Genomic DNA, 14521 nt, shown 5'->3' with positions numbered 1-14521 from the left:
TGCGTTCGCGGACACTTGAATTATAGTGTTTCTACCTCAAACAAATATGCAGTTGCCGTTGTTACCCGCAACAACATCATTAAGAAAGGAATTATGCTTTATACAAATCCATCCGAAACGTCGTACGCCACTAGAAACTTGAACTGTTAAATTGCTGACATTACTAACATCAACCCGCCCTAAGAAAGACATTCTCTCGCCAAGCACCCCACAGGAACCACCCAAGCAAAACAGAAATATTTTGTTTCCACCCGTCTAATTCAAATCCATTTAAAACCATCGACAAATTTAAAATGCAAACGAACAAATTTATTCTGTATTATTGTCGCTCCGACGATATGACCGCCAGGGATGAAATTCTATATCTCACCCTTTCTAATGGTTGTGTCCCTCGACGAGGGTGCTAATATAGAGCTAATAATGCGAGTTCGCACTTCCGGTTCGGTGCGTCCAATTCTGTCACTCTAATGGCATATTAAAGCCGGCAAGAAGTATTTGCACCCCAGACTTGTATAGCTGATGTGGTCAACTTCCGATTCGTCATTAGCCTATTAAAATTATTGTCGCACTAGTGGTTTCTCAATATTGGATTTTGGTTGGGCATGGCAACAAAAAAAAAATTAAATAAAAATTCTCCCAATTTTGAACGTTGGCCAATATTGTCCAGAAAATAAACCAAAATTTAGTTCAAATTAAGGTCAATTTCCTTGCATACGTTCAGGATAAAATATTGAGATACCGTAAGAAGCGCAATCAATTCCTCATGCTCCAACCTTACATGCAAAATTCATGACTTTCTATTCGTCTTGTAAAACGCTGAAAAATTGGAAAGTGATTTAGCAGGATTGGGGCATTATTCTATTCATCCATCCATCCATCCATCGATTTTATCCCGATTCTTCATGGTCATGCCGCTTTAAAAATCTAAAGTCCCTAAAAGCACCCCACATAACGGCTTATCTCCGCTCTTTGTGTACTATAGAATTTAAGCGTTTCCTTATACGGGAGTGATTTATGTAGGTATAAATATTAATGAGTCAACCAATGACTACTTTCGTCCATTCATAGCTAATGTAACGTAAATATTCTTCAGTTCTGCTGCTGAGCTCATAATACAGATGACAAATTACCAATAAAACGACGGTTCCCTTATTTTCCTGGATTATTGCCCCTGATGGGGTGGGGTGTGTTTGGGACACATACTCGTTATTTATTTATTACTCGTACTTGTGAGACTAAATACATAATGAATTTATTGTAATGAGTCATAAATTTGGCGTAACATAACGCTAAAGCCCCGCCATTGCTCAAGAGGATATCTATTGTCCTTTTCATTTGAAATTAGCAAATAGAATAGTGACAAAGACGAGCTTATAATAAAATCTATCATCGATGAAAAAAGGTTGCGTCACACGCGGCGCAATACTCGTCAGGGAATGATGCTCATTATATGCGACTACAGTTCTATACTTCATCCACGGCTTAACATCTAGTCCATTATCATCTAAGTCATTACTGTTTGCATTTTAACGTCACGTTATTACGTATGAAGCGGCCACATTTTAGGATTTTCTAAGAATTCTCTTTTCCTCTCGTTCATCTCTAGGGTTTCACTGGGTTACATATAATTTATTTAGTGTAGAATTTCTAATCGATTAGGTATTAAATCGGTAAATAATTAACAATTAAATCTATAATATTTTGACGTTCGACGATTGTTGGCGCGTCATTGTGCAGCCGCATTGAAACTCAAGAACTACTAAAACTTGATATCTAAGGCCTAATAAATGCGCCGGCGGCCGTTATCCATGGACAACAGCAATTTTATTGGACCCATTCTTGATGGAACATATTTGCAGGGATTTGGGGTATTTTGTGATTATTATTAATCGGGCGTGACAAAATATCATTTAAATTTCCGCGATAGTATACACATTTTGTTATTCTCTATAGCATTTGTTGCACTCTAGATATGAATGAGCCTTATGCGTTTGCAAAAAAATAAAAAAAACTATATATATACTCAAGGTTTTGTCATTTTAATACACAATTCCAGCCTGAAGAATTCAAACAAACACAACATCAGAACTTAGGTCTATTTACATAAAGCGCGATGACTTTCATACAAATGCCCGTGAATGGCATGTGGCGCCACACAGGGATTGAATACCTAACTTAATCTCAACTGGCTAGGGATCTACTTTTCGACTTATGCGGCCATCTGTCGGATGTAAGGTGGTCAAATACTCTATAGAAATACTTTTTGATCTGTGCTGCACCATCTAAAAGTGCGATCATCAACGGAGCGATTAAATCGTGCAGAAATCTGGCATAGTTTTGCTCCCTGAAATATCTCCATGATCATATGAGGCGTTACGGATACCAAAGGCGAACTAAACAAATCGCCGTTTGTCGAGTTCACACTCCGTATCCGTAACGCCTCATATGTTACATTCTGTGTAGAAATGGGCGAAAACTATTTTCTAATTTTCACACCTCATATTCGGTAGTTTTTCGATCTGTTTATATGACTCTTTTTCCTAGAAATGAGTCGAATAATTACTGCCAAATTGTTTATTCAATGTTAATGCTTTTTATATTTAGTTATAGGGTCGTTGATTGAGAGTCGCAACTATGCGCTCACGTTTCTCCGAATGGTTCATTGCGATTGCATATTGGTTAAAACAAATATACACGGTGTTCTCCTTAAATTTCGGAGTCTTTCTCACATAGGAAATATCAAAATAAAAAACAAATTTCTTTTTATTTGAAATTTAATTTGACATAAGAATAGGTAGCTGATTGGATCTGAACACATATTTTAACAGTAAAACTGTACGAATAGGTAGGTACTAATCAGTACTCATTTACATGTAGGTAAATGCGGGGACTAAAACAATGTTTTACTTTTAATTTCGAAAAACATAACCCAGTTTATGTGATAAAAATCTGAAAATAATACAATCTACATAAAATTATGGAATAATCGCCTTAAAGTTTAATCGAAACTTAACATAGCTACAACTTAGCCCATCTATTAAGTAATTAATATACTCTCGTGTCGTAGCCGGTCATTTCAAATCAATTTAATTTGATTTGATTATGTAAAAACTAAAAAATAAGTAACATTGAGGTATTCTGGTTATGTACCAAATATGAATACAAAGGTAATTCTCATTTTATATGTATCATAGGTTTTACATGTTTTTAGAGGGTAAAAAAGGGGAATTGCCATTTCCTTCCCTACCACAGGTACTGCCTCCCCACCATGGAATCATATTTACATTACAACCATTTTGAGTAGGACTTTATCTCAAAAGTTGCAACGTATTTTGTTTTAGTTGTTACACCATAGAAAAAAAAATCAAAAACCCTCAAAGACCAATTATATAAAGTTAATTTTGATATGCTTTGATGCAATGTATTGGTAATCAACATTGGGTTTCATAAAAAATCTGTTATGAACAAATTTTTTGGGTGTTCAAAGCTTTCTAGCTACCTTGTATCTCGTTATAACATAAAATATATGTTTAAATGTGTAATAAAACCCAGGAAAGTCTAGTACAATTATAGGGATTTCTTGAAGTTACAATAATGATTCGAACGCAAAAATACCTAAAAGCACTTATAAGTTACATATTTCCACTCTACGAGTCTAATACATTCTATCACATTGATATTTAGAATTTTCTTCATTTTTTAACAAGTTTCCTAGAGATGTGGAGTATTGGAACCGAAACGTAGGTACAATTAAATTTGAAATGTTAAACGGTTAAAGCAATAGTTACCCTTAGGGCAAAATAGAGAGTCAACATAAATTTTCCCTTAATCGTTAGTTTAACTATATCTGATGTAGATAATTATTTTAGCGACACTTTTAGCCTCATGAATTGGCCATTTTCCACATATTATAAAGGAGGCCGAGTGAATGAATCACTTATTTTGCCCTTATGTAAATTTGCTCGAAACACTTAAGTTTCTTTAGTAATGAAATGAGTGATTTCAAAATGTGAAGTGTCGGGGAAAGTAAAATTGTGTACGACCATTCGTGATTGTTCAATTTCTTAAAATCAGATTCGACGTTTGAACTGTTCTTTAGCGGAGGAAAGCTCTTTCTTAAAGAGAATATAGAAAGAAAACCCTTTAAAAGCAATAGGTAAGTCATAAAAATATGTTACGAGGGTGTCGTGAAAATCTACCATGCGTTGCTATTATATTTTTAAATGAAATTCCGGCAGACTGGCCCCGCGGACACGCCTCTGAAATTTCTTGACGATCCTTACTATGTCCAAAAGAAATTACGTCACCGTATATTTCGGGAATGAAGTTATTTCGGACTTTCTTTGCTTCGTTCCTTTGGCCAAATATAAGAATTTTATTTTTATTTTTTAGCAAAGAAACGTTCCCTCAAAATTGCCTTGTATGATCAAGAAACACTCTACATTTCAATTGAGGAATTTGTGGTATGCTCTGACCTATCAGCGATGCCGTTTTTGCGATGGTCAAAGAAAAGAAACGAACGGAGCGTGCCGTTGCTCAAGAAGGACAATAGGATAACAACGCAATAACCCAATAAAGCAAAGAATAGGGCGGAATAGGCCACATAATAGGGGTGCAATAAACTCTCGACCCTTAAAAGTCGACGATAATTTGGGTATATATATATTATATAGTTCCGGGTGGTCGAAGGTGGATTCTTTAGGTACCCTGAGGTTTTTAATGGATAGGCGCTTGGGTGAATCCCACATTAACCGTCCGTCGGAACAACAGTTCGAAGAGTGTCTTTTCGAAGATTTTTCTCGCGAAAATAAACTCTTGTCCATGCCTTTCTGGACCATCTCGCGTGGGAGTTACAGACACTTCACATTCTGAAAATTTCCACTGTGTCTTACCTGTTTACCGGTGAATATGAATTCAAATAATTTAACATCGTCTTCTTGAGCGCCTTAGATATTACCTAACAAATTCATAAAACATAATAATATTTAGTTGTTACTAACAGTTTTATCACTAACACGTTGAGCGACTTTCAGTATAAAAACCGAACACAAGCAACCATCATATAAATATTACAAAAATCAACAGTAGGGACCAATTATTTAATAGAAAACTCAAACGTTTTAATGTTAGTTCACATTTAATTAAAATACGTAGTAGCAGTAACGAATTTGTTAATACGAATTTTCCTACATTTGTTTTAGCCCTAATAGGTGAAAATGTTTAACTACTTTTTCATGCGTTAGGTGTGGATTTTTCAAGTCGAAATTAACGTTGAAACGACGTCCAAATGAAATTCTACTTGATAACTTAAAACGAAAAAATCCACACCTTCCGCAAAATATCTCCTAAAGTACACTTTTTTCGAAAACCTCACAGTTATACCGATTTATAAAACGTCTTTAATACTAACTTTAACGTTAACAAATTGAAACTAGTGTCCATTGAATTAAATAGTCCTAAGTAACACATTGAACATATTGTCTTTTGACCGTCGGTCATCAGGGTTAGTGTCCACACGTTTCTATCTAACAGGACAAGGGCCTTTCTAGCTAAAATGAATCTTGAAAACTGCTCTACACCGAAGTTGGTTGAGAAACTTCAGGTTAAGTTATAATTTGACGGTTTCTGCGAAGTAGCGATTCCCTATCCTGGACGATTCGTCATTTGGTGGCCTGTGCCGCAACTCCGTCAGTCATATCCTCTCGTCCCTTGTATCTATTAAAAAGAAAAATGTTCACTCCCAAAGTTGAATGGAATTTCTTCAAAGATTATCTCGTTACAACATAAAATTCGCCGTGTAATTTAATTTTGAGAAGCAATCATTGGGAGGAAAATTTTTCTCTTTAACTTTATGTTATAACGAGATAGGGAGGCACAGCTCATACTTAGAACTAATGCCCGTATGTGCGGTGGAATTGCAGCCCTGGCATCGGGATTGAATTCCCGAATATATTGACTCAGTAGGTGTTAAATAAAATAAGAGACGAAAACGGCGAAAACTGAAATAAAATCGCCGTAATTTGTTTAAATAACTCCCGCTGTTTCGCACGGTTTGTTGCGCGGAGGGACGCCCCCCCCCCCTCCCGGTAATGGGCGGCGGAGGGCGACGCTGAAGGTATTTCCTGCAGCTTTTAATCCAACGCCGTTTATGTGCTATTCGCGCTTATACAGGTTAAACCAAGTCGAGTAGAAACGCAGGAATTGTGCAAGGGAGAGAAAGAGCGCATAAAGTTTAATATGCCTCCGGCAAAGACTAATGAAGGTGTTGAACCCAGCACCAAAACTTGCAAAATTAGTTACTTTTCACACGTTCGAGTATATTTTCTTAAAGGTCATGATTACTCTTAATAGTTAATGTGCTTAAGCTTACGCTGAGGTATTTGAGCTCTATTATTTGTAACACTAGTTAAAATATGGTACAATAGTCAGTGCGATAAATAATTTCTCTATTAGATATAACATTTTATAAAACGTGACTTTAAAATAGTACAAAAATAATATACTCGCAGGTTTTTTTAATAAAAAACCAACTTGGGGTATAATCACCTACCTGATAGTAAATTTATGTATGGGGTAATTGACGTCGTCCGTTTAGGGCTTATACAACATTATTTATACAACGTACATCCATATTGTGCGTTGGTAGTTTGCATACAAATAGGAGTATCATGAAATTGCTTATAAGAGAACTTTTTCATTCATAATTCCCTGATAGGGTTTTTAAAATACTGGTTACACAGGTGCAGCTAGAGTTAGGAGATCCTTTGTATATTTAAAAAGCGAAAAAAAACGTAATTAGTTATTTTTCCATGGGAAGGAAAGTTTACAAATAACTATCGCTAAATTCAATATCAGATTGACTGCACCTTGACGATCTTGTATAAACCGACACTCCACCTCCAAAGGCCGAATCCGAGGTTCCTGCGTCTGTAATGAAATCGGCAACGATCAGACTCTCCTTACCTTGAGTGATTACTGATGGATTCGAGACTATCCTCGTCATTTTGCTACAACCTATGTCCTTATCTTTCTCTTGAAGCCTATCTCGGAGGAGCTTGATTTTTTCTTCTTTCTAGAATGTTAAGCACAGAAATTTAAATAAAAACGTTGGTAAAATACATATCGAAGCTGACCTGTGCTATTAATCGTTGCAAGTCTTCATTGTCGCTCAGTAATCTTTGATATCTCTCTTCGTCTTCTTTTGAGGGGCGTTCATCGTGATTATATTTACTTTCAGCCTTATCATTCGGTCTGCTAAAGACCGCTATTACCTAAAATTAATTGTTATTTGATTGAGAATTTTCGCTGGTTAAACAACCATGTTGGAATATAAGGACTATCTGAGTTAATTATACTGCCTGACATGGAAAAGAGAAAAGCTCGCAAAAATGGTTCGATTAAAATAATTTTACGATCCCATTTTTCTATATGAATATTAAAAACGATCAATTTTTCCACGGCATTATCGCATTCGTTTTTACGTCATCGGGCATTTGCTATGTTATCGCAAAACACTCGGCAATTCGGCTTTTCTAGAAGATCGTGGAGCCCGGGTTACTGTTGGACTTCTTCCAAACAAAACGTGATCGATTTGTTAGTTTGGCCACCCCGATTTCCAGACCTATCACCAATCGAACGTGTCCGGGATATTGTGGGTAGAATGCTGGGAACGAGAGCCGGGAATGAGATCCCTCAACAGGACATCGATCATCTCATTGAATCGATGCCTAGACGTGTCCAGCAGCGCATAAGGCAACTTGGAGGGCCGACGTATTATCCGGGTTTTATCCATCGAATTTGTTTAATTTTTTAACTATGCACTTAGGTTAGCATAAAAAACATGGATGCGGAAAATTATTTAAATCGAACCATTTTCACAGGGAGTTCTCTTTTTCATGTCACGAAGTATATTAAGCTCCCCTAATTGTAACGCGGAGATACGTCATATTGCCACGATTTCCATTAGTTCGGTGAGGATTCTTCTGGTCATCTTTCATCATTGATCGGTAAAACTCTTTCCATTAACCTGAGTCGCGTCAAATTCGAATTGCTCAGGTGCCAGTACTTCGAACTAACCCGAATTGGGAAATCTTTGACGATTTTTTTTAAAGAAAAGGATGAGGTCGATAGCCAGATTAACCGGAGTTAGAATTGTCGGTTTGGTGATAATCCATGAGTCTGTGCTGCAATGCGCAATGTAATTTTTCAGTTCTGGTTCTGATAATTAGCCCTTCAATCGTCTTCCCTTTGGCCAATCTCGATAATTTAGTGGCGGCATGAAAGCTACTAAAATTGAGCGTAAAAATCGACCTGTAGGGCTGAAATAAAGTTTTATTTTTCCTATAGTCCAACAAATTTCCATGACTAACTCTTTTAAGTTTGTAATTGTAATAAAACAGGTTTTCCGAAGAAAACATACTTTGCTAAATAAATTATTATTCCCAGGTGGTGCGGTGTTTAGGCGGATACGCATCAATCTTAATATTACTCTGGAGGAAAGTCTCATAACTTGTAAGTGTAGGACGTCACATTCTAATCGATTGCTTTACTTTTGCAAATAGTAAGAACAAAATTTTAGATTTATCTAGATTCAGCTTACCTTAGGCAAAAATATAAGGGCCATACAAAGGAAACAACAAAACGTAATGGCTACGGATATAAACGCGAAACTGGCGTCCTGCTGACTGGATATCACCATGGTCACAGGAACCGTAATCAGGCACATTATCACTACATTGTAAATAGTCAGTGCCACGTATTGGGAATCATTGATCTGCTTTATCTTTAATGACCTCGTTTCGTAGGCCAGAAACAGTCCAAACAGCTAAAAAACGTAATTAATGTCATTGTCATAGAACGAAGTTTGCGTTGGAGCACGCAATATTACTTACCAAAACAAGGCCTTTATAAGCAAATATAACAGAAAGCCATACATTGTTGTGATGGCTTTCGCAATGCTCCAATTCGGGCCTTGTTTTCGAATCGTCGGACTCTTCCAAGGGCTCTTCTAAAGGGAACAGTTCCACCCTTCGTTGGAGAGGGTCTACCACTTGCCAGGAAATCATTATAATTAGGTCTATTACTAAGAGCCCCGACACCATGGAGTACAACTTCCAGGGCTGGACTTTTTTCTGAAATCGTGTTCTATTATGATACGAATTTCTGATAAATCCTTCAATTTGCTGCTTTTATTTGGGAGCTCAAACAATGCTGCAGGGAAAAAAGATAATTCGTCAATCTGTTGGCCATTAAATGCTCAAACCAAAATAAGGAGATTAATGGCTTTAATCGCGAAGATCTGCGCGACACCAGATGGTTCGCGATTGGGATAAATATGGTTTTACAAAACAATAAATTTAAAATTTGTACCTTTTGCTCCATGGGAAAAATTTATCGTCGCACTTTAGATAAAACCGTCACTTACCAATCTTCCCTTTGGGTCGGTTTTAGCTGCTGTGCTCAATCGGTGTACTCGCCAGACTTTACTGAACATTGCCCCGAATGATAAAGTGAACCCAACTGCTAACAGCCAGGCCCTTGATTGACACACTGATGGAAACGTCTCTGGAGACACAAATCTTCCGTCAAGTCCCAATAGAAATACTGAAGTCAGGCACACAATTATCCCAAAGAGCATTATGGTATTACAGACTGGATGAGACGACTGAATTACCCTGAAAGTGAGTGAGGTTTACCAAAGAGATATGTGCTACTTATCTGTGTGAGTATTGCTGAAGTCTCTCATGGGTAATTTATTGTCCTTATTTAACTAGATAATCCAGATTCTTCTTGGCTGCCTATAGATCTGCGCTCGAGAATCCGGCTAAAGCCGGGCGCGTCCGGATCCGGCGTTCCGGGAAAAATCACATTCTTAGCCGATTTTGATATTAAACATCTGTTATGTCCGACTTTAATTCGGAGCCTTACAATGCTTGCCAGCACAGTAATTTTCTTTTGTGTCTATATTTATATCGTTGCCCGTCTTTAGGCGTTTCATCTCCAAAATTCGGGTTCCTCAGCTCAGAACAAAGAACAGATTTCCGCAAGTATTACTAGAGCGCTCCGGACCTCTTGCCATTTTTGGAATCCCCGAAACTAGCAACTTCAAAGTAGTTTTATCGAATTTGCGAAGCAGGAAGTGTAATTACTTTATAACTAATTAAGGTAAACTATTCCGAGTCTAAAACCGTTGAGTTAATCCAGTCACATGCCTGGATAACTTCAGGACGGCCTCATCTTTTAAGAGCATTAGGTTTTAAGTCAGGTTTTCCTATTCGGAATGAAATTCCTTAAATTCTTACTGCTGTTATATGTTACTCGTTTGGGGCAGGAATCGAATTTGAATGAGTGAATATTTGTTCCTTTATGTCTGAAATTCGTTTTCGCGTCGCCCTCTTTGAATAATTTATGTCTTCTTGCCGAAAATATTGCCTAATTTTATAGGCAAATGTTGCCCTCCTGGACCTTTAGGAGCTGAAACCAGTTCGGAGGGATCAATCAGTGCATGTTATGGTAGGTGCGGTTTTGAAATATTTAGCTGGATTCGCTAGATAAGAAGTTGCGGATAATAAAGTTAAAGACGTGACCGGACTCTATGACAAGCTTACCCATATGAATAATGAGCAAAGCGGGTCGTGCAAACTGAAAGTTTATGATTAGGGTAAGTTTACTTGGAGCAGTGATTCGATATCACGAAAAGAAACTTCTACTAGTTTCCTAAATTTCGCGAAAAAAAAATATTTTCAACGAAATACTGTGTGTTAATGTTCCAAATTTGTGAGTCTAGAGTTCTCGACTAGTACATACCATAAATCTTAATGGGAATCTACAGGGTGCTACGTTATCGGGGCACAACCCCAATTTATCACCCAATAATTTTTTGCGGCACACCACCCACCATCCGTCTCGCCAAGTTCTTGTTCAGTCTAGAACTATTCGATCTCTTTTATTTTTTCGTATTTCTAATCTTCCTCGAGCTACGTGACTAACGGGTAAAGCATAAATTTTTCGAAATAGAAAAAGTTTAACCTCCAAGACTCGCTGATGTTACACCGATGAGGGTAACGAGTGCGAAAATTCTTGGCAAAATGCAGCCGTTGATGGGTTTGATGAACACATCTAACCTGGAAGCTACTTCGAGAAGCTGAATTACTATCATAAATAAAAGGAAACTTTCTGCCTCGGATTTATAACGCAAAATCAGCAGAAATGTCTTTACTGTCGCCTTTCCAAATCTCTCTCTTCATAGATTCTTACGCCTCACCGCCTTAAATTGAACATTTCCCTAAAAATCTCCCTCGAGTCCTCTGTCTAAAAAGCACAACCCCAGAAAAAGAGCCGTTTCAATGATGCCAATCCATCAAAGTCGAATTTTCAGCGAATTGTCTAAACAAATTGAATGCTGCCGGTATTTGGTTTGGCCCATTCACACGTATTCCCGGAATTTCCATGGGCATTCAAGAAGTGTCCGCTTCCGGTGAATAGGAAGCCCATTTCACGCCTTTGAACGTCGGTTTATTGACAAACGGTCAAGGAGCCACCACAGCTGATCAGGGTGAATTAACTATTAGGACTCACCTTCTATGTTTATTGCATATGTTGAAAATGATCAATGCCAGGGCTATCACAATGCCTAGACTGGAAACGACGCACATGCATATGAAGAGGGGGAAGGACACTTTGCGAAGCGCCCTTTTTATTATCGTGCGATCTTGCGGTACTTTCCCTCCTAAAAGACAATGCCGTTGGCATAAACAGGTCTAATCGGATCTGTAAATGGATGTATTCACCTATCCATACTTCTTTATTTCTCCACGTGAGGTTATCCGCCTGCGTGTCGTAATAGCCGAGCACTACGTAGGAGCCATTTATTATCTGCTCTATTTGCGTGAGGGCTATACGATCACCTTGGGAGCTAAACGCCACTATACCCTGAAAGCATTAAACTTCATTAGGTCTGGACAGTAATTTTCACACGCTTTGGGATTATTTTTATGGGGGCGTTTTCCTGACAGGGATTTCGAAGCAACGCGAAACCTTGAGGCATGATTCGAGGCTTAAGAAGGGAAACTCGCGGCTGTTCTTGAATTAAAACGGAAACTTCAGGATCGGCAAACGTTTTTTTTTTTTTTTGTCACCTTTAAATGTGTAAAAACGGTTCTCAATCTAATCAAAACCTCCTTCAGGCAGAGAAGCTTTTTTTGCACCGCTCTCTTTTTATTGGCCGCACGTTCTGGGATTTTAATAGCATGTCGGTTTGATTTTTATTTGTTTTTGCAACGTTTAGTGCCCTAAAAAGAACATTGCGTTGAAGTCGTAAAGGGCATTCCGATTTTTTTCCCGCCGCCATTAATGCATACACAGCGGCGAAAACGACCGTAAAACGTTGGTAACTTTTTAAATAACACACGTATTTGTGAGCATTCGCCTCATTTTGTTCAGGTGTCGTGTGTTGTGATGAAAACATCCTACATGAAACCGACGCCTGCAAACGTGAGTGAGCAATGGTAGAAGGCGGAGGGACTGGGGTGCGATGAAGGAATGGATTATGATAAGGGAGAGAGACGACTTTTTCGAAAATATTGGCGGCCGAGGGGTGGGAGCGTTGTGTTTCGAAGAAGAAAGGCCCACCAACCTCCCGAAGAAACGTTTTGAGGCGATTCCGGGGCGAACAGAGGGATGTAGTTTCACGAAGCATACCCACCCGATATTGCCGGCATTACGTGCGTAAACAATTTTTTTACGTATCCCAAGCTCACATAAAAAAACTTAATTGAACCGCCGTCGACCTTCTCCTTGTCAAGGCCCCGTAATTTTTTTCCCCCAACAAATTGCAACCAATCAAGGGCATTTGGCCTCCCCATCAGATTTGCGACCAACGTTATCTCAGCAAAATGCCCCTGGTACCTCGCCCCTCAAGAACAGCGGGCAGTTAATTTCTGCTTAACCATCAGTTAATTCAGCCATCAGTTACACCAACTAACGAAACGGTTTCCCTCAACTATCAAAATTATTTAGTTTTCCTGAAGCAGCAGTTTCGCAACGCCCAAGTTACAGTGGTAATGGTGGCTCGGGGTTGTATCAAAGTACAATTTAAAATTACCATTCTAAAATTAACTTGCGACAATATTAACTGTCCCATTTCTGCACTGCATAGTATTGATTAAAAGCCGAATTTCAATTATCCCCTTGCTAGCAATGGATAAATTTGGTGTCGGTCTAATTTGCTCTCCTTCGGGCTGAGATCGAGAACATGGGTGAAAAATCGCTGTTGAATAATTTTGCGAAAGAAACGAAAGTATACTCTAGCTTATTAATTTTTTTTATTAATTAACCAGAACTAACCTTTCTCGACGTTAGCTGAATTCAATGAGTTTTCTCGGCATCTGCAGAAACATCTTCACAGACCTCATTAGCTTGCCCTCCGTTTCAAAAGGTCGAAAAAACATTTCGATTAAATTAAATCCTCAATGAGTTCATTTACTTTATTTAACTGTCCGTTGTTTACCAGCTTATTAGAATATTCCACTCGATGCCAGAGCCGTATCGAATTTAATTAAATCTGGGGTCTCTCTAGGCCCGATTCATCTAATAAAACGAATGTTTTGTTTGCCGAGGGGATTTGTTCCCGGCAACAAATCAAGTCAAATTAGCTACATCGAATGATAGGCTAGTTTGGGTAAAGATTTAGATGGCATGCAGAACTTTGATGAGATAAATTCCCTGTTAAATGGCTTTGTGGAAATCTCTCATGTGATTGACAATTCTAAAGTCGGACACTCCGAAATCCATGTCATAAACATGGTATTTGTGCTCCGTTGAGATAAAACTTGGCCACTGTCCAAAAGTCCCTTTAAATCGTTGGGAACTAGGACAAATCTAGATATATCTGTCATCGAATTTTCAACCAGTTTTCCTATTGGAGTAGCCAAAACCTAGTGAAATATGGAGCTTTGTTATATCTTAAAGCTCACATAAAAATGTGGGCAAGCCCAGCATTTATTCCTTAGTTTTAAGAAGGAATTTTCGCTGACCACTCTTCTCGGTAGGATCAAAATACTCGATTTGTTGTTTTGCAAACTGATAGATATGAAATTCTCCTCCGCCCAGTTAGAATGGAGAAAATTCCCTCGTGGGTGGTATCGCGACGATTTAGAGTTTCCCGCCAAATGAAGAGCGATCATTTGTCTTGTTAGAAAAAGACGAATCAGGGACGAAGTACCTCGTTACTCCATCAGAAATTTAATTCAAACCAACCGAACAGCTTCATGTACTGCATATTCCGACGTAAATAACTTGCACGGTAGCTCCATGGATATTAATTTGATAAACTCCGTTACCATCATGAAGATATTTTGGTCGTCTCCCGGTGTTGCTCATACAAACTGGTAGTTTCTAGTATGATTCGCTCTACAATACTCGCAGAGTATGGATCACGTCACAAAAAGGTCTTGTTTCTGAATTGATGCGTTCTAAAAACTCATTTTTACCGTGGTATTTGTAGGGGTGAGGCGACATTAAT

General features: G+C 38.2%; 1 protein-coding gene across 3 annotated transcripts in view; it reads right to left on the bottom strand.

Annotated features, from left to right (window-relative positions):
- Positions 1-2756: 2756 nt before the first annotated feature.
- Positions 2757-14521, bottom strand: part of GABA-B-R1 (gamma-aminobutyric acid type B receptor subunit 1) — a 101002-nt gene continuing 89237 nt past the window's right edge. For all 3 annotated transcript variants that reach the window (XM_066282910.1, XM_066282911.1, XM_066282912.1), the window contains 7 exons: positions 11790-11931; positions 11578-11728; positions 9425-9674; positions 8892-9131; positions 8600-8824; positions 7134-7271; positions 2757-7072 (listed from right to left, as the gene is read on the bottom strand). In XM_066282910.1, coding sequence (XP_066139007.1) covers positions 6824-7072; positions 7134-7271; positions 8600-8824; positions 8892-9131; positions 9425-9674; positions 11578-11728; positions 11790-11931 — 1395 coding nt within the window. In that variant the 3' untranslated portion in view covers positions 2757-6823. The remainder of the gene's footprint in view (positions 7073-7133; positions 7272-8599; positions 8825-8891; positions 9132-9424; positions 9675-11577; positions 11729-11789; positions 11932-14521) is intronic.

The sequence above is a fragment of the Euwallacea fornicatus genome, chromosome 5, assembly GCF_040115645.1.
Source record: "Euwallacea fornicatus isolate EFF26 chromosome 5, ASM4011564v1, whole genome shotgun sequence".
NCBI lineage: Eukaryota > Metazoa > Arthropoda > Insecta > Coleoptera > Curculionidae > Euwallacea > Euwallacea fornicatus.
Note: the sequence above shows the minus strand (reverse complement) of the source record. Positions and strands in the feature narration are given on the sequence as shown.